The sequence below is a fragment of the Apodemus sylvaticus genome, chromosome 8 (assembly GCF_947179515.1).
Source record: "Apodemus sylvaticus chromosome 8, mApoSyl1.1, whole genome shotgun sequence".
Lineage (NCBI taxonomy): Eukaryota > Metazoa > Chordata > Mammalia > Rodentia > Muridae > Apodemus > Apodemus sylvaticus.
This window is the reverse complement of record NC_067479.1, coordinates 39,398,779-39,418,524: the sequence shown is the minus strand read 5'-3', so window position 1 is coordinate 39,418,524 and position 19,746 is coordinate 39,398,779. Positions and strand designations below refer to the sequence as shown.

General features: G+C 42.1%; 1 protein-coding gene across 5 annotated transcripts in view; it reads left to right on the top strand.

Moving 5' to 3' along the window:
* Window positions 1–10,532, top strand: part of Tdrd3 (tudor domain containing 3) — a 133,020-nt gene extending 122,488 nt beyond the window's left edge. For 4 of the 5 annotated variants that reach the window (XM_052190847.1, XM_052190844.1, XM_052190843.1 and 1 more), the window contains 2 exons: window positions 3,979–4,103; window positions 10,288–10,532. In XM_052190847.1, coding sequence (XP_052046807.1) covers window positions 3,979–4,095 — 117 coding nt within the window. In that variant the 3' untranslated portion in view covers window positions 4,096–4,103; window positions 10,288–10,532. Of the gene's footprint in view, window positions 1–3,978; window positions 4,104–10,287 lie in introns of those variants that run through there. The other variant, XR_007979221.1, reaches the window with a different exon arrangement.
* Window positions 10,533–19,746: the final 9,214 nt, after the last annotated feature.

The following is a 19,746-nucleotide window of genomic DNA, read 5'->3' as shown; positions in this document are numbered from 1 at the left end:
CCCAGCCCTCTACCACAGTTCCCCCTTTCTGTCCTATAATTGCCTTTGAACCCTTTATACTACTGTATTTTTTCTGCCCTCTCCATGGGCCCTTATTTATTTCCTTTGACCTTTGTGGATATTCCTAATGAAATACATACTTAAAGATTCAAAGCTAGCATCCATAAATGAGAGAAAACATGAAATGTTTGTCTTTCTGGGTCTGGATTACCTCCCTCAAGATGATTGCTTTAAGCTCCATCCATTTACTTTTGTATTTTTCTTAATAGCTGGGTAATATTCCACTCTTTGACTATGTGATATTTTCATTATCCGTTCCCCAGTTGGTGAGCATGTAGACTGTCTCCCAGCTATTGTGGATACAGCAGCAATGAACATGGACGAACAGGTATCTCTATAGGAAGGTCTGGTCTTTTGGGTTTTTTTTTTGGAGACACTCCATACTGATCTGCTAGTGGCTGCGCCAGGGTGTACCTCCACCAGCAGTGAGTGAGTGTGCGACCCTACGCCCAATGCCAGCATTGGTCATTATTTGTATCTTTGGATTTTAGCCATTCTGACTGGGATAAAAGACAAAATTTTAATATGCAAGTCCATGATGGTTGAGGATGTTGAACACTTTAAAGATGTTTCTCAGCTATTTGTGTTTTATCTCTTGAGAACTCTCTTTAGGTCCATGCATGCCTCATTTTAAAATTTTTGTTGTGATATTTAATTGTGTGTAAAATTAATTTAATTTTAAAAATCTTTTATATTCTAGATCCTAATTCTCTGTATAGCTAGAAACCTGTTTCCCATTCTGTGGAGTGTCCACTCGAGTGCTGGTGTGCTTTGATTTACAGGAAGACCGAGCAGCTCCTAGTCAGCCTCCATATCCGTCAGCTCCTCTCTTACAGAGAACATATGATATCAGCATGCTTAAAACCTCTACTTGTGGGTTTCAAATGACCCATTTATAGTGAAGTTTCATAGAACAGGTCACTTACAGGTGGGGCATACATAGTTGAATGTGTGTTCTCCAAACACAGTATACAGCAAAAGTTCAAAGACAATCTACAGAATGGAGGAATTTATACAGTTTCAATTTTTTAATGTTGAAATTATTGTCATCTTTATTGTTTTGCTTTGCTTCAAAATATATTTGATATGTGCTTGCCAGACTGGTTCTTGCAGGTGTGTGTGTATATGTGTGTGTGTGTGTGTGTGTGTGTGTGTGTGTGTGTGTGTGTGTGTGTGTGGTGTGTGTGTGTGTGTGTGTGGTGTGTGTGTGTGTGTGTGTGTGTGTGTGTGTGTGTGTGTGGTGTCTGCTTGTGAAAGGTTTCAGTGGGCTAGTATTCACTAGTATAAGCATAAAAAGGAGCTCACTTTGAATTTTCATTCTTTGGAATCAGGCTTTATTTGATAACAGCTGAAGTAAGCAAAAGTTAGAGCCCATATAACTAATATGAAGTCTGAAAAGCTTAGGTGAAGATCACATTGGATGTTCCTATCACAGGAAGTTATTCCAAGCCTTATAAAGAAGCTTGCTGAGAGTCAGAAACAGTAATCCCACCAGGACTTCTGGTATTGAGCTGTGTGACTTGGGGAAGGGACTTTATTTCTCAAGGTAGACTGATAAGTCCATCAACGCTAAAAGGATGGCTGAGATGGCCTTCTGGGATGGTACTGGCTCTAATTCAGTGTCCGGCTTTGTTGTTGTTGTTGTTTTAAATATGCTCATGAACTATGAAATAATTTTTGGAATCTGTAATAGAGTTTTGAAGCTTAAAGGAAGAAGATAGGCTAGGACAATGGATAGACTTCATTAGAGCCAGGTCAGACACCTCATCTATAACTAGAACTATGCTGTCTGAGGTAAGACCATGATGCAGTCAGCACTGGCTGTTCCTCCTACAGTGGGTATTGCATGTAAACAATGCTTGCCCTCAGCTACACTACAGGAGAAACTTACAAGTTAATGAAAGCAAAGACTGCCTTTGACAGTAATTGAAAAGTAAGCTATGAAAATCTCAGTTTTTGACTGCTACTTTGTATAAAAAGCTTGTGAAGACATCAAATTATGTGAAAGAAATTTCATGGTTGGTCATCTCTGTAACACTAATTGGCTCTAGTGAGTACAGTCTGACTCTTTTAAGGCCAGAGAGACAGCTTTTCAATAGCAGTAGCATTTTTATTAGGTACTTGTTCAGCACGTGCAGTGTCTAACTTCTAACGATGTGGTTCATTGTAAAGCAAGGGCTTCTCAGATGTTCTCAGCCAGTGCTGCAGCTGAGTGTAGAGAAAATTAACATTCTCTTCTGATTCCTGCAATAATTACTTCCTCTCCTAAAGTACCAGATATATCTTCATCCTTTTCAGTTAATATGCATAGCTTTAAGTGTTGTCATTTGTCATAAAATTGAGTATATCTCCTTTTCAAATTTGCAGTAATATTTGATAATCATCATTCAGAACAGTGACCAGAATAATAAAATGATAGCTCTCTCCTTTCCCAAGAACTTTCTAACTTTTCTTCCTGCATTTTAATTGCTGTGCTGAGTTCCAGATCCAAACTGTTTGAGGTTGACCTTTGAAAGGGATTTGGGGAAAGGAGAGGGTATCTGACACTTTTCTCTACACAGTGGCTATTGAATTAACGCAGGATGAATGAATGGTTAGATTTCACTATTCTTTGTGGCATGACAGGTCCTTGAAAATGATCATTGATTTTTTTTGGCTCATAGCTCATTTCTTCTACATGCAGATGGAGGCTCATTTAAACAGCAGTGTTTGAATTCAAACTAAATCTGCTTTAGGTGTCTTTTTACAGTTCTAGGACTTCAGTGTCCTTCCTAAAACTAATAAAATATGGTGCTTTCTTTTGAGTACTGTGGAGAATGCTTAATGATGAGGAGAGTGTTCACGCATTTGTCTATATGTCACTAACTGTCACTGTTTAGTAGGATTTCTTCAGTCAGAATGTCTATCCTCTCCTGCTTCTGGCAGGTTACAGTACAATGGTAGAATACATAAAACTTCAAGAAATGTAACTCAGACTTTCTTATAATTTCCTATGTTATTATTAGAGTCAAAGAAAAGCTGTGAGAAAAAAAGATTTCATAACATGAGGAGAGGGGAGAAAGAATAAATTTCCAAAATCATGCAAATTATTGTACTCTGATAATTTAGTTGGAATTTAAATTCTACTCAGTAAAAATAGATGCTATTTCTTGCATAAATAAAACTGAGAGCCTGTTTTTTTTTTTCCCTTCATTCTGATAGGGTACCTAATTCATAGCCGAATTAATTTTTAGAAAGCACACACACAGAGAAACAAAAACCAGGGTGGCAGCACTCAGTAAGAAACCAGTGTGCTTTTTGACGATATTTTGTTGCCTTTAAATCCTTTTCCAATGTTATAATGAACTATAGCTCCTCTGCTCGCGCTCTAATCAGTCTCCTAATTTCCCTGTGTTCTTCCTGGAGCTAGCAGAGCCACCCTCAGAGTACGGAAGGGAGTGGAATAAATGCTTTCCTATGCTTTCTCTTGCATGAAGCTTTTTGTATATTTAAATTGCATAACCCCACCTCCATTCCAATTTATTGTTTTCTCAGTCCATAGATGTAAGATTTTTTAATAGTGAAGATGCCATCAAATGAGGACAGACAGTTGGCGAATGTCCTCTGGCTCTTACTGACCCCTTTGGTATCTTAGGAAGACTCCTTTCTGTGATAAACACCCAACATGTATTCAGAAGAAATACTCAAGAGCATTACATTTGATCTTCTCTGTTTTCCTGACATTTCATCACTTGACATGATAGTTATACTATTATTTGGAAATCCTTTCCTTTAAGATCTCTGCCTTTACCCCTTACCCTTGCCTCTCTCTGTTGACAGCTTGAGAAGGTATATATTAACGTGAAGATTACAAACCATTTTTAACTTAGAAAAGTTGGAGCTACTTCAAACATACTAAATCATTATTCTTGCAAATAGGAAGAAGAAGGCACCTACGATCACACCATCGAGTTCCGTAGAGGAGGTGATGGGCAGCCACGAAGGTCCACGCGGCCAACACAGCAGTTTTACCAACCTCCTCGGGCTCGGAACTAATGTGAAAGGTAAAATTGATATTGCCAGATAGTTTTCATATGAAGAAACATGTGCTTTGTGTTCAAGTTCAGCTACTGATGTTTCATAATGATACATATAGAAAGAGCTGACTCTGTGATGCAGTTTCCAACTGACAGTGTGCTACGCCACTTTTCCACTAGCTCTTGCCCACAAATCCTTCTAGAAATGTGTTGCTCCACTCCTGCTATATTAGTTACTGTTCTGTTGCTGTAAAGAGACACCATGACCAAGGCATTGTCAAGGAAACATCTAAGTGGGACCCTGCTTACAGTTTCAGAGGCTTGGCCTGTGACCATTATGGCAGGGAGGGTGACAGTGCAGTCATGATGTTGGAACAATAGCTGGCAATTCATATCTGATCCATAAGATACAGTCGGAGAAAGAAACTGGACCTGGACCTCAGAGCCCACTCCAAAGACAAGGCCGTACTCAGCCCAACAAAGCTGCCACCTCCCAATCCTTTCTAAACATATGAGCCCACTAGGGACATTCGGGTCCAAACCACTACGCTTCCCACCCCCCTCTCCCCCCTCCTCTCTCCCCCCTCCTCTCTCCCCCCTCCTCTCTCCTCTCTCTTCACTCCTCTTTCTCCCCCCCCTCTCTCTCCTCCTTTCTCTCTTCTCCCTCTCTCTCTCCTCCCCCCCCTCCCCAGTCTCTATTTCTCTCTACCATTTATGGCCTTATTACATTTATTTTTATTGTTTTTTGAGAATTTCATAAATGACTACTGTATTTAAATACTATTTCTACCCCTTCCTCTCCTGACTCTGACTTCCCTGTGTACTTCTCCCTCCCTTCCTCTCTCTCCCTCCCTCTCTCCCTCCCTCCCTTCCTCTCTCTCCCTCCCTCTCTCCCTCCCTCCCTTCCTCTCTCTCCCTCCCTCTCTCCCTCCCTCCCTCCCTCTCTCCCTCTCTCCCTCTCTCCCTCTCTTCCTCCCTCCCTCCCTTCCTCTCTCCCTCTCTCCCTCTCTCCCTCCCTCCCTCCCTCCCTCCCTCCCTCCCTCTCTTCCTCCCTCCCTCCCTTCCTCTCTCCCTCTTTCCCTCTCTCCCTCCCTCCCTCTCTTCCTCTCTTCCTTCCTCCCTCCCTCCCTCTCTCCCTCCCTCCCTCTCTCCCTCTCTCCCTCCCTCCCTCCCTTTCTCTCTTCCTCTCTCCCTCTCTCCCTCTCTCCCCCTCTCCCTCTCTCCCTACCTCACTCTCTCCCTCCCTCCCTCCCTCCCTCCCTCCCTCCCTCCCTCTCTCCCTCTCTCCCTCTCTCCCTCCCTCTCTCCTTCCTTCCCTCCCTCTCTCCCTCCCTTTCTCTCTCCCTCTCTCCCTCCCTCCCTCCCTCTCTCCCTCCCTCCCTCCCTCTCTCCCTCTCTCCCTCCCTCTCTCCCTCCCTCTCTCCCTCTCTCCCTCCCTCTCTCCCTCTCTCTCTCCCTCTCTCCCTCCCTCCCTCCCTCTCTCCCTCCCTTTCTCTCTCCCTCCCTCCCTCCCTCTCTCCCTCTCTCTCTCCCTCTCTCTCCCTCCTCCTTCCCCCCTCTCTCCCCCCCACCTCCCCATCCCTTCTCTCTTTCCTGGGTTTTTCAGTTAATCCATTTGAATATTCACATCTGAGGATACAGAACTAGAATCCATGAATAGCAGAGAGTAAGCCTTGGTTCTGGGTGGTTCTGGGTGCTCGTGTGTTGTTTCATCAGCTGAGTGTATTTAAGGAAGAGGGGATAGTTCGCAGTGTACCGTCAAGACTCAGACAACATGACTGTACTCAGATTTGCTTTGGAGGCTGTTTGCTTATCTAGAACCATTCCTACCTGTTTCAGAAAAAAAAACAAACAAAAAAACAGTCCTCTGAAAAATCATCTTCACTAGGGAGAGAGACAGAGAGAGTGGGAAGTCAGGAGATTAGGAAAGACTCCGATATCACACACTTGGCAGAGACCTTTTTTTCTTAATATGTTTTTGGAAGGAAATACTTTCACACTCGTTAACCAGCCTGTCTTGTTACTGTTTTCAGACCATTAAGTTAGAACTTTTGGAGAATTTAAAACAAATTTCCCATTGCGTTTTTATTCTCCTACAGACTATTCTGGACTTGACTGTATTTTCTTTCCAGTGTGTTCAGTAGCAAGAATGATAATTTTCTAGGAACTCTTCTCAGTTCCTCAGTTTGCAGTTAGTTCTGCTAAGGTTTTTTGACAGGATCTGTTTTTGTCCTGATGAATGAGCAGCAGTGGCTGTGGAGCCCCTCAGCTGCAGAGAGTGGGGTGGGGTGTGAGTGGAGGGGAAAATCGGGAGGGGGAGGAAAATATCTCAATTTATGTTGATTTAAGTTAAATAATGTTTTAAATGTATTGAAATGTCATTAAACGTTTAAGTTATCCACATTTCCTGGGACTGAATGAATCAGCTGGTTCCTTCAGTTTCCCAAAACTTATGTTTGAACCTATTTATAATATTCCAATATAAACACAAAACTTTTCTAACATTTAAGTTCATATCTCAGTCTGCCTTAAGCCAAGGCCTAATGTTAATTGACTTCTGACCCATCACAGGCAGCCAGTGCAGCTTTTCCCTTTTATCACTGCCTCTTCTTCCAGCTCACTGCAAGGCTATCAAGCAAACAGTCCAGACCCACGCACAGATCAAAGAGGAGTTACCACATAACTCTGGGCAGTTTTCTGTAGCACACAGGAACCAGTTCTCAGGATTTTCTTTTTAAAGCAGAATCAAAGTAAATACAAGGATTTAAGCAGCTCATGCACTGTAGAAGATTGAATATATACTCTTAAAATAACTTCCTTGTGTTTACAATTAAATGACACGTTAAAGTGAATGAAAATAGAGATCTTTTTCCTTCTTTCTGGTGATTTTTAAAATACTTAAAGCAGTTTTAATGAAGCTAAAGGTTCTCAGAAGGGTACCGGGTTTCTGGAGCCTCTTTTTGGCACATGGACTGGGTTGGATGGAGAGGGTGGAGGTCAAGGAGGCAGGGACATTAGCATGCACCCAGGGGACGGCTCAGCCCCCCAGCCTTCCAGGAGGTTCTTTCATGTAGTTTGTATGTTTAGGTTCCATGGAAATTTTTCTTTGAAAAAAAAGTACACTGCTTAAAAATACATTATACACCGTAGCCCTGAGGTAATTGTGGCTTTATCATATCAAATCATACAATGCAAACATTTCCCAATCAACTTAAGTATCATAGTCTTACTTTTCATGCCCCCTAAGTTAAAACTTTCATCTTGAATGCTGGGGTCCAGCCCTGATAGAGCTTGCATACTGAGCGTGTGGTAGGCCCTGTATTCTGTACTCAGCTACACAATAAAATTCCTAAAGTCCGTCTCCCTCCTGGGCCAGATGCTTCCTTGGCTTGGATGGTTCTCAGGGAAGGAAGTTTTGTCATAAAGTTTATGTAAGAGTAAAGTGAGCAAGACATGTAATGTTGGCTAGGAAAAATTTTGCATTATAACTCAAAAATACATTATTAAAGCCTATGTAATATAATAAATATTTCTGAGAAATGATGTTAAAAGGGAAGTTCAGCAATAAGATATGTATTCTTCTTGTTCTTTCTATAAAACTGAAGACTTATTTTTTTCTTTTCACTTCCCTTAACTTTCTATTAAACTCCAATAAGAAGATGTGTATTGGTAGTCAGCTATTTGATGTTCCATAAATATAAACATGAAGTTATGTATGCTCAGGTACTTTTTTTTTTCTCAAAAATTACTTAGGGTGGTGAGAATACTCTAGGCATTTCTGTTATCACTTCTAAAAATATAGTTTTAAAATCCATTCATTTATATTTTGAGTATTTTCCTCAAGTATAAATGACATAGAATTTTAGTTATGCATTTGCATGTTATTTTCCAGGAACATTTTTTAGAACTCTCTATACAACCCTATTTCCTGCTTCTTCAGGATGGTGACACACCTGAGTCACCTGGGTCTCATTGTGAGGCCAGCACCTGAGACTCATGAGACATACAGCTTCTAGGCAGGGAGGGCCCAGTGGAGTGAAAGATAGCTCCAGGTGTGAGGAAAAGTGCTGACCACTCGGACCTGAGGGTGGAGGGGATGCTGGACACTGTAATTGTTCTATGCAGTTTAGAAACGGGAGTGGATATAGAAAGCTAAATTTATACACAGCTCTGTAGCCAGTTTTGGACAATCAAAGGAGTCTATACTATGACTTGAGTCCTAGGCGCTATCTAAATCCATAGGACCCGTCAGTGAGGGTGTTGTACAGTGGAGACTGAGAATGCTGAGAAGCACAGGTGGAGGGGCACACAGCTGTCCCCAGCAGGTGGCTCCAGTAGGCTGTGAGCCCAAAGCCTGTGCTGGCTTAGGGATGCTTACTGATGCGTGTGTTACACACTGGAGTCGTAATGTCATGTGCTTGGTATGGTCGTGAACTTCTGAGTGAGAATAATATCACTACTGAATTTAAGAAACACAGCTGCTGGTTGTCAGCAGGACGGAGAACCTGGTCCATCCACTGCTTAAGTTCAAGTTGCATGTTGGGCTGTGAGAGAAACTGTGAGGCAGATGAGCTGGAACTCCTTAGTGGTATGAAGACTAGCAATATGTACTGTGGACCCATTCGGAGCTTTGGTCCTAGTTTCTTAGTTAATGGAAGAACAATCTTCAGAGTTTATTAACCAAAAACCTTGAAATAGTTCTCTATAGATTCCGTGACTATGTTTCTTCTTGAAGGTCCAGTTTTTAACACCATTTTTGGCTAGTAAAAAGTATGTTTTAAAATGGAGAATATTTTTGGACAACTTTGTGCAGCATTGTGTTTGAAGAATTTTTTATGTCATGAATTAGGAAAATAATGATTATGAACAGAGCTATTAGCCTGTGATGCCACCAGGACTGACATTATGTAAGAATATCAGTATCTAAAGCTCAAGCTGGCAGAACAGTTCAGTGGGTAAAGCATTTTTCACACAAACCCAACCACCTGAGTCTGTTTCTGGAACGTAAACAAACACATAGAGAAAAGAAGAACATACTCCACAGAGTTGTCTCCTGAAATCCACATGTGTGCCGTGCTACACACATGCTGCACCCTGCCCAGCCGTCGTGCACATACATAATTATGTAATTAAAGAAAAGCAGGAGCTAGCTGGAGGAATCTGTTTTCTGGTCAGGAGAATGCTTACTTTGAAAGACTTCGGAGCTAAATGTTTCCGGTGGTAGATGACCTATTCCTGCTCACGTACTGTTTCGTTCATGATGCTGACCCAGCAGCCTGTCATTATTTACCTCAGGTCTCATCAGCACTGGGTCTTGTGCTGGAGAGATGGCTGCGCAGTTAAGAGTGCTTGCTGCTTGCTCTTACAAGGGATTGAGTTTAATTCCCATCATCAAAATTGGGAGGTTCACAGCACCTGTATATCCAGCTTTAGAGGATCTAACACCCTATTGTATCCTCTGAGGACACCTGCAAGCGTGTGCTCATGCACATGCATGCACGTGTGTGCATGTGTGCACGTTCAAAGAAATTAAAATTAACTTAAAAAATATAGCTACCTAACAAGGCAGGGAGCAAGTAGAGGGAGGGAACAAATGACAGACCAAAGTAAATGATAAATGACCTCGGTGGATGAACTCGTGTCAGAGGTCTCCTGAGAAAGTGTTGAAGATGGTAGCGTAGGGTGCAAAGCCCAGCTGTCAGAGTGCTTCTCATTGACGTCTTTCTGTGTGAAGGAGCTAGTCATTTAATTCGTATGCTCCTGCAGTCCGTACCCAAGAGAAGGGGTCTAGCAGCCCCAGAGATACAGACTTCCAAAAGAAAAAGAATTCCATATGGCTTTAAATTTGGGGTTTTTGTTTTGTTTTGGGTTTTGGTTTTTCAAAACAGGGTTTCTCTGAGTAGTCATGGCAGTATTGGAACTTAATCTGAAGACCAGGCTGGCTTTGAATTCAAAAATCTGCCTGCCTCCCTGAGTGCTGGAACTAAAGGTGTCTGCCACCACAGCCCAGCCTAAATTTTGGTGTGTCAATGTTGCTTTTTATAGAGATTTAAGTTTACGAATGAGATTGTTTTTTCTCATTCATTCTTATTGAGATTACTGATATACGAACATTTGACATTTTTTTAAAAAGTTTCAGCAGAATTCTGCCTTTATAAAGTATAGAAGAAATAATCTTAGGTTCAACTTTATTTTCTTCCTTTTGAAACAGGGTTTTTGTGAAGGAAGAACCACTGACTGAAACATCCTGGAAGCCCATTGATAGCTTTTCCACTTTTCCAGAGTGAGACTCAACATGCTGCATATGATTTTTGGAGAAAGAAAATAAAAAGGCAGATTTTAGGGAAACGATTCAACCTACACAAAGCAAGGGAGAAAATTTTGTGCTCAATAGAGCAAATATCTTTACAAGTGGAAAACTTTTCTTCTGCCATCAATAAAAGCATTGTATTGTTATATACGTTGTGCTGGCTCATTTCCCTCTTGTTTTCCTTGTCGATCTGGCATTGGCCCCATACTAATCCCCTTGTATAAACATCTTATAGGGCCTCCCCCTTTAATTACATAATACATTGATGTGTGGCTTACAATATTTGTATTGATACAATCTGAAACCAAATAGCAGTTATTAGTATGGTAACACCTATCAAATGGCAGGTGAATTGAACAGGTAAGTTTGTGATTTGCAGTGCCCTCCCAGTCTGTGCAGGTGTAATCTGAAGGTAGGTATACCCGTTCTTTTACATTTGACTTCTGTTCTTAGGATGTACGGGGTTGTAAGTAACAAAGAAGCTGTCTCATAGCCCCGGCTCACAGACGGGTGCTGACTGACCCCGCTCAGCTCACGGACGGGTACTGACTGACCCCCGCTCAGCTCACGGACGGGTGCTGACTGACCCCGCTCAGCTCACGGACGGGTGCTGACTGACCCCGCTCAGCTCACGGACAGGTGCTGACTGACCCCGCTCAGCTCACGGACGGGTACTGACTGACCCCCGCTCAGCTCACGGACGGGTACTGACTGACCCCCGCTCAGCTCACGGATGGGTGCTGACTGACCCCGCTCAGCTCACGGACGGGTGCTGACTGACCCACCCTTCACACGGCTACATCTGCAGTGTTTCAGGATCGCTTTCATCTAGTGCTGCGTCTTATAACAATACCAGGAAAGACTGGTTTCGTATCTGTCATTTCTGATTTCCCTGCGATCAGTTTCATTCTAGAACAGACTTGCCACACATGACCCCAGGTAGCACCTGGGACTTCCCATTGGGTAGGTGAGGGCCCCAGTGACGCGTGTTCAGAACCTGAAGCTTGGGCCACACGCACTCACCTTGGACAATTTATCCTCGTCTAACCTGACATTCCAGCAGTGTTTCAGGTTGGAGTCCCTTAGCTTTAGAAGGAGGAGTCAGTGGGTGGCTCAGAGGCAGAGCAGATGCATCTGAACTGCAGCCCCTACCAGAAGAGGAGCTAGTGACAGTTACCTGAGCTACAAACTCTTCATTCACTGGACAGTTTTCTTCTCTGCCAGCGTGAAGCCAGAAGTGATCCGACTGAGTGGAGGAACGAAAAGGGAGGGAGGCGAGGATGTAGTGAGGGAGGGAACGGACAGTGAAGGGCTTGCATTCCCTCAGGGCCTCTGTTTTCAACCCAGCCTTGCTAGTGGCTGTGACTGGCAGTACCTTTTGGCTTTTATTTCTGGATATCACAGTGGGGTAGGTCTAAGTTCTGATTTTCCGTTTAGGGCCATTTCAGAATTCAGTGGAAATACTGGCATCATCTCACACCAAAGTTGATTTAATGATTTTAAAAATAAGTCTAAAAATGAAAGTATTATATAGGTAATAATATATTATATACTATGTCAATACAACATGGGCAAGTGCTGCCTGGCATGCCACTGATTCATTGAGAGTGTTTGATTTTGAACTAATGTTAGGCCAATGAACATTCAGAAACCTACTGTCCGCAGAGTTCTTACAACCTCTCATTCATTGTCACAACATTGTATGGGGTTGTAAACCACAGTTCAAGTGTATCCAGAGATGCACTATTTCCATAGTTAAACCATTATGTTTCTCTCAACAGAAAACTCTGTGTGTGTGTGTGTGTGTGTGTATTAAAAACACTATAGTTCCTTAAGGTGTAATGCTCTGGAATCTGTGCCAAGGTATTTCAGGCACAGACACTACAGAGTATGAAGGGTGTGTGTTCAAAAAGAAGGCTTCAGTGAAGTTACACAGTACAGCATGGGTGAGTGCTGCCAGGCCTGCCTCAAATTCATTGAGTATATTTGATTTTGAATTACCGTTTGGCCATCGAGCATTCAGAAGCCTACTGTTGCCAGATTTGTTACAACCCTCTCTGGTTCATTGCTACAACAGTGTATGGGGTTGTAAACCACTGTTGGAGAACCTGTGGTTTAGAACACTGCATCTTTGCAATTACCCAGGGACTGCAGTACTAATCCAGAGCTCATCAACCATAGATTCTCCATAGAAGGCAATCACGGTAACTGGTGATTACCATTCCTTATTAGTTCATATGAATATTTCCAACATTTAACATTTGAGTTGACCCAAAGACACAAAAGTTTAAATTGTCATAAGAAGTCGGTTTAACTTGTTCTGACTGCTCAATGGTGCTTGAAGGCACTAAGGGATGAGTGTCAATTTCTGATACAACTAGACATGTTTGGATGAATTATGTAAGGTTCATTTCCAATGTGACTTTTTGGTATTTAGGGCAGCTGTAGGCTTAAATGTATAGTTGGTATGTATATTAATAACCACTTTTCTATGTGATTTTTTTTTTTATTTTCTGTGTGTTTTTTCTATGTCCAGACCAATGCAAAGGATTTTTGATTTAAAATTTCTTCTAATCCTTACCACAGCTCTGGGAAACATTGATTTCTATTTCTGTTCCACAGTATAGTAGGAGATTGCTTCCAGGAAGGCTAAGTCAGCTTACCAAGACCACAGAGTAGAAGTGTTGGAGAGAAAAAGGATCCAAAGCAGACATGCCACTGGAAACCACTTCCTCTGTCGGGGTCTACCAAGATGCTTTTACATGTCCCTTTTCCCTACTCTTTGGTTTTAGTTTAGCTTGGTTATAGATGTCTTCTGCCATGTGGATAGCTGTGATGGCTACCAACTTGACTACATCTGAAATTAACCAAAATTCAAAAATGACGGGCACACCATTAAGGGATATTTTGCTTAATTTGAAATAAGATTCAGATCCTGCGGTGGGAAGATACATGCCTACTTCTTTGGAATTCCAGCATATAGTGAAGACCAACAAAGTAATCCAGCCTTGTGAACTGAGCAACTTCCATATTGGACTTTCTGTTCACAGCCAGCCATTGTTGGATTAGTTGGGCCACAGCCTGTTAGGTCATAATAAATTATGTAAGTTCTATAAGCTCTGCTTTTCTAGAGAACCCTGGCTAATACAGTTGCACCTTAAATTTATTTTAGATTTGACTTTCACACAGAATGATTCTTTCACTGTGTTTGTCTCTGAGCTCCACAGCAGATGCGGTTTTTCCTCCTTATGGCCTAGTTCTCCTTACCTCTGCATTGAGTCTTCCCCCCCTCTCTTTCATTTTTCCTTGTTTCCACCCTCTGTTTTCCCTTTCTTTGAGTTTTCACATTTATAGTCTTAGCTCAGGTTGTTCTTTCCCTACCAATGTACAGTATCTTATTACAATTTAAAAAATCTTTTCTATGAATTTACTCAGTAAATATTAATTACTGTGTTCTGGGCATTATGCCATAATCAACCTTATCTCAGGGTCTAAGAGTTCATGCTCAAGTCTCCTTGGTTAGTTTGTTTTATGCAGTATCTGTGTGTTATCCCTTTCATGTTCCTTTTATGGATTAGAAACTTCATTTCTTTAACATAGTTTTTATTGACCTCCATTTTTTTTCTAAACTGTTAAGATTGAGGTATTTATTTTTTATGTTCTCTACTTAAAGCATTCTTTCAATTTTAGGATATTTTTCACCTATAAGCATGAATATTATTTTTCTAAAGAAAATTATAGTCAAGGCATGAGGAAACAGGTTGAATCTCCAAGCTTTTGCCATTTTCCCAAATATAACCTAGCCTAAAGCATGGTTAGGAATGCAGAGAAACAACCATGAGCTAATTAGGGTAACTAAGAGGCAGGAGGTGCCAAGAGATGCTAAGATGTTCTCCTCCTAAGCCATGTGGCCTGTGGTTCGGACCACAGGACTGACTCTGCTTTCCACTTCCTCCCTGCTTAAAACGTTCACTTCTGTTTACATAAGACAGAATGTGGGCAGGTTGCCCTTGTTCTGAATAGGAGGAATTTATCGTGTACTTGATCGTCCAGCCTCAGGTCACAGTGACAACATCCAAGACTCACTGTATCTACTTTTCCTATAGCATTCTTTACTTAGGAGCCTGACTTTGTGACTTAACCAGCACATCATAACTTGTCTCATACCATTTCACCTGCCTTCAAGAAATAAGCACAGAAAGAAGGACATAAACACATGGCAGATGTAGCCAAGCAGCCAGAAGCTTTCCAGCACTAGCCTTTGGCACACATTAGACCATGAGACCTTATCCTATGTAAGCAAGGTAAGGGTTTGCTGGGTAGGTGATTTTATATTACTGTTACCATCTAGTAGTCTTGATCGAGTTCTTGAAAAGACAGTAGACAGGAACAGACAGAATCAGGTAGTAGTTGAAGAAAGAACTACTTGGGGATGAGAATCACATACATATAGAAAACACAAAGAAAAAGACCCCCCCCACACACACACATACACAAAACTGCTGCTGGTGGTGGTGATGGTAGGTGTCTTGAGAAGCTGAAAAATCCAGTCTCTTCTTGAGGGCTGGAGTTTCTTAAAGTTCCTGAATATTTTACCTCCCTAAGTTTAGGATTGATCAGAAAGACAGGATGGCCTATAACTGCTGTATAAAGATGTCCTTCAACTTACTAAACCAGCCCTTCAGCAGGAGTAAGACCACAAGGCCTTTGTTATAACATGTGAGGCTTTGTCTTAGATCAGGAATGTTAGGAGGAAGCCATCTTGGAATTTCACCATCTTTTTTTAACGTAGCCTTGACCTTCCTTCCTATCAGTCTGCCTACCAGGAAATGTGTCTAACTCTTAGTCACTCAAGTGTAAATATATCTTTAATTTCTTTACTCTTTTTCAAAGTTAAAACTGTAAGAGATACTTATTCTTTAATCTACCATTTCAGGAATATCTTGAAGTAAAACACTGAAGACGAAAGTGTTCATTTGTAGAAAGAAAAAGACAAGGTCACAGGTGCTAAATATAGTTTTGTATTTGCAGGAAAAACACAGGGCTATCTCAGTTTCATTTTTGACTACAGAAGGAAAACGTTGGATTTTGTGTCATACACAGTTCAAAGGTGAAAGTCAGGTAATGGAGGTGGTAACTCAGAGGTCTGTTCTATGTACCCCAAAGGAAACCTGAGAAGTGGAGGATGCTTCCTCTCATCCTGTGTCCTCACCTGTCACCTGGCTTGGTGACCAGTGTGAAGAGAGAACCTGGAACTTAAAGGAAAATAGGGTCACTATCAGCTGCTTTTGTCAAGGTGACTAATGAAGTGGTTCTTGGATCTCCTTTTTAAAGGCAAAACTAATTTATGCTTGTTTCTAACCTGAAGAACCCCAAGGTTGATAGAGGTGCATTTGCGCTTAAGGTTTCTCTCATTCCTGTCACCAGACAGTTTCTGGATCTTTTCTGATATCAGATGAGGGAATTTTCTTGCTATATTCTTTATCTGTCCTCTTTGCAAATAATAGCTCATTTTATTAATTACAAGGTACATTAGTCAGTTATCTAATGGAACAGAAGAGCCAGAATGAATATATATATTAAATATATTAAAATAATACATGTATCCAAAGGGGATTTATTAGACTGACTTACAGGATATGATTCACGTAGTCCTAAAGTGTCATCTCACCTGGAGAGGCAGAGAGTCCAGTATTTGTCTGTTCACGGGGCTGGATGACTTTCCAGTCCCAATGCAGCACTGAGGGCTTGGGGAGTTCTTGGAGAGCCCTTCCTCATTAATCTACTTTGGACTCCCAAAGAAGTTGGTTATAATCTCAGAAATGAGATGTTATAGCAACAGGATAGATGGAAGTAGGCAAGAAACAAAGGTTCTTTCTACCATGCCCTCTTGTAGCCCTAATTTTTTTTTTTAAAGATTTATTTATTTTATGTGAGTACACTGTAGCTGTCTTCAGACACACCAGAAGAGGGCATCAGATCTCATTACAGATGGTTGTGAGCCACCATGTGGTTGCTGGGAATTGAACTCAGGACCTCTGGAAAAGCAGTCAGTGCTCTTAACCGCTGAGCCATCTCTCCAGACCCCCCTAAATTTTTTTTTATTCTTTAATATTTTATTTTCTATATTCTTTGCTTACATTCCAGAAGATTTTCCCTTTCCCAATTCCCCCCTCCCCAGAAGTCCCATAAACCCTCTTCCCTCCGCCTATTCTCCGATCAACCCCCTCCTACTTCTCTGTCCTGACACTCCCCTACAATGCTGAATCAAGCCTTTCCAGGACCAGGGCCCTCTCCTTCCTTCTTCTTGGGAGTCATTTGATATGTGAATTGTGTCTTGGGTACTCAGAGCTTCTGGGCTAATATCCACTTATCAGTGACTGCATTCCATGTGTGATCTTTTGTGAATGGGTTACCTCACTTAGGATGATATTTTCCTGATCCAACCATTTGCCTAAGAATTTCATGAATTCATTGTTTTTAATTGCTGAGTAGTATTCCATTGTGTAAATAGACCACATTTTCTGTATCCATTCCTCCATTGAGGGACATCTGGGATCTTTCCAGCTTCTGGCTATTATAAATATGGCTGCTATGAAGATAGTGGAGCATATATCCTTATTGCATGCCAAGCAATCCTCTGGGTATATGCCCAGGAGTGATATTGCAGGGTCCTCTGGAAGTGTTATGCCCAGGTTTCTGAGGAACCACCAGACTGATTTCCAGAGAGGTTGTACCAACGTGCATTCCCACCAGCAGTGGAGGAGTGTTCCTTTTTCTCCACATCCTTACCAACACCTGCTGTCTCCTGAGTTTTTTTTTTTTTTATTTCATTCGATATATTTTTTATTTACATTTCAAATGATTTCCCCTTTTCTGGTCCCCCACTCCCTGAAAGTCACATAAGCCCCCTTCCCTCCCCCTATTCTCCCACCTACTCCTTCCCACATTCCTGTTCTGGTTGTGCCTTATACTGCTCTACTGAGTCTTTCCAGAACCAGGGGCCACTCCTCCGTTCTTCTTGTACCTCATTTGATGTGTGCCAACAATCGTTTTAATATGGGTTCTTTAGAAATTGTCCTTTGGGGTAAATCCCATCTGCCTTGTTGGACATTCAGCAGTTCACAGGAATCAGCCTCAGTAGCTCAATCCACTCTCATGCACTTCATGAATGTACCATCAGTTCAGATCAGTCATGTCAGGTAGCAAACATGAATCAGCAGTGGTGGCACGCCAATGCAGAAACAGCCAGGCCTCTGCTAAATCGGTATGATTCAGTGGGAGAGGCCAGGGATCTCAGGAGACGTTTTCTGCCTGTGCCTCTCAATGAAGTGAAGATCATCGAAGACATAAGACCAACAATGTTTTGCAAAGCTCGCTCTGCAAGCCTCCCCTCACTTAATAGCCGTTGGGTGCTATTTACACTCCCTCCAAACATAATGTGTCCTCCATGCATCTTGCCTCACCACGCGAGTCTCTTAGCAAAATTCCACATGAGTCTATATCAGCTGACATCATCACTCTGCCAAACAGCGTGAGTCTGCAGAAGCAGCAAAAAGCCACCGGTATACCACCAGAAGTTTTTGGTGCATTTCTTTCTGTGAAGTCATGACAAATGGAGCTCAGCTATGCAATGTAAGGTGAACCAATATGTGTGTGTGAAGAATCCTTCCTCCCTAATCCTTTCACGTGCTTGCTTTAGCAACACATCCTTTTGCCTGTGTCTGCTTCAGGAAAACATCCTGTGTTTGCTCCAGCAAACACTATCCAACACAACTGACTTCCCAAAGACACCGTAAGTTTCCCCTTCACTCTATTATCTGGATGACATTTATAAAGGTGTGAGAGGCTGGCTGCCAGGCTTTGGGAATGTGTCTTTTTTAATACTTTTATTTATTTTAAATAATTGCCTTAGATATTCTGCCATAAGTCACAGTACCCTCAAGAGGGATGGAGAGATTGCTCTTGTTGCCCTCCCCATGTGGGGAGGCTCATAACTGCCTGCAGCTGTAGTTTCAGAAGACCTGATGCTCTCTTAGCCTCTGCAGGCACCTACACATGTGGCATAAACCGCATAAAACACACACACACACACACACATTAAATCTTTAAAAAATGTACTCTGTGAAAGAGTAGGAACAATACCCCATTTTACATATTTTATATTCTTGGAGAATTTCATACATGTATACACTGTATTTTCATCATAACTGCCCCCTCTTTCTACCAGCTCCTTCCAGACATACTCCTGTGATCCCTTCCTCCAATTTCATGGCCATGTTTTTTTGTTTGTTTTTAAAAAAAAGAAAAATTCAGTTAGTACTGCCAGTATCTACTTGGGTACAGGGCCACCTGTTGGAGCCCAGGCCACCTATTTTCTGAAGAATTGTTTTTAAATAACTATTTTAGGTCAGTTGGCTTGAAGGGAAATATCCATCATTAGTACAGATTGTTATATGCTTTGGGTTTTGTAGGGGCACAATTTAAAGGACTGGAGTGATGTATTCTAACTTCAGGTTGCTCATTCACCACAAAAGAAATGCTGTTTGCACGAGTCTAAGTGTTTGCAGGACTTCTGCTTATGCTTAAAAGAGAGCCATGGGGCACGGGTAACCTCTTCATTTGAACTGGGTCAAATGTATGAAATGTTGCACTCCAGATAATAGGCACCAGACAAAGACACAGGAGCCTCTTAGAACACAGAAACCAGATGGGCCCCAAATTGGTCCAGATTGCTGCCTGGAGAAAAGTCCAAGACAGTACTGGAAGGTAATCCAGGAAATATTGCTATCTTAGAGATGGGAAGGGTGGTGGGTGTTTAGGGAAGACAGGTTAAGAAGAATTGTATGACAGAATAGCACAAAAGGCTCTCCAACTTAAAGGTAACGCTGGAAACTGGAAACCAACATGACTCCCTAAAGGTGAGTTGACCAAGGTCAGTACGTGTCACATCCCCATGAAGTTCCTTCAAGGCCCAATGTCATCTTGTCTTGTGAGGGCAGATACTTTCTTTTATCTTTTATTGAATATATTCTTCATATACATTTCAAATGTTATACCCTTTCCCGGCTTCCCCCCTCCCAGAAAACCCCTAACCCATCCTCCCTCCCCCCTGCCTGCCTCCAAGAATATGCCCCTCCACCCAACTGATTCCTACCCCCCTCACAATTTCCCCACGCTGGGGCATCTATCAAGCCTTTATAGGACCAAGAACCTCTCCTCCCGCTGATGCCGGTCAAGGCATTGCTCTGCCACACTTTTGGCTGGAACCATGTGTACCCCTCGTTGATAGCTTAGTCAGTGGGAGCCCTGGGGTATCTGGTTGGCCGACATCATTCTTCCCATGGGGCTGCAAACCCC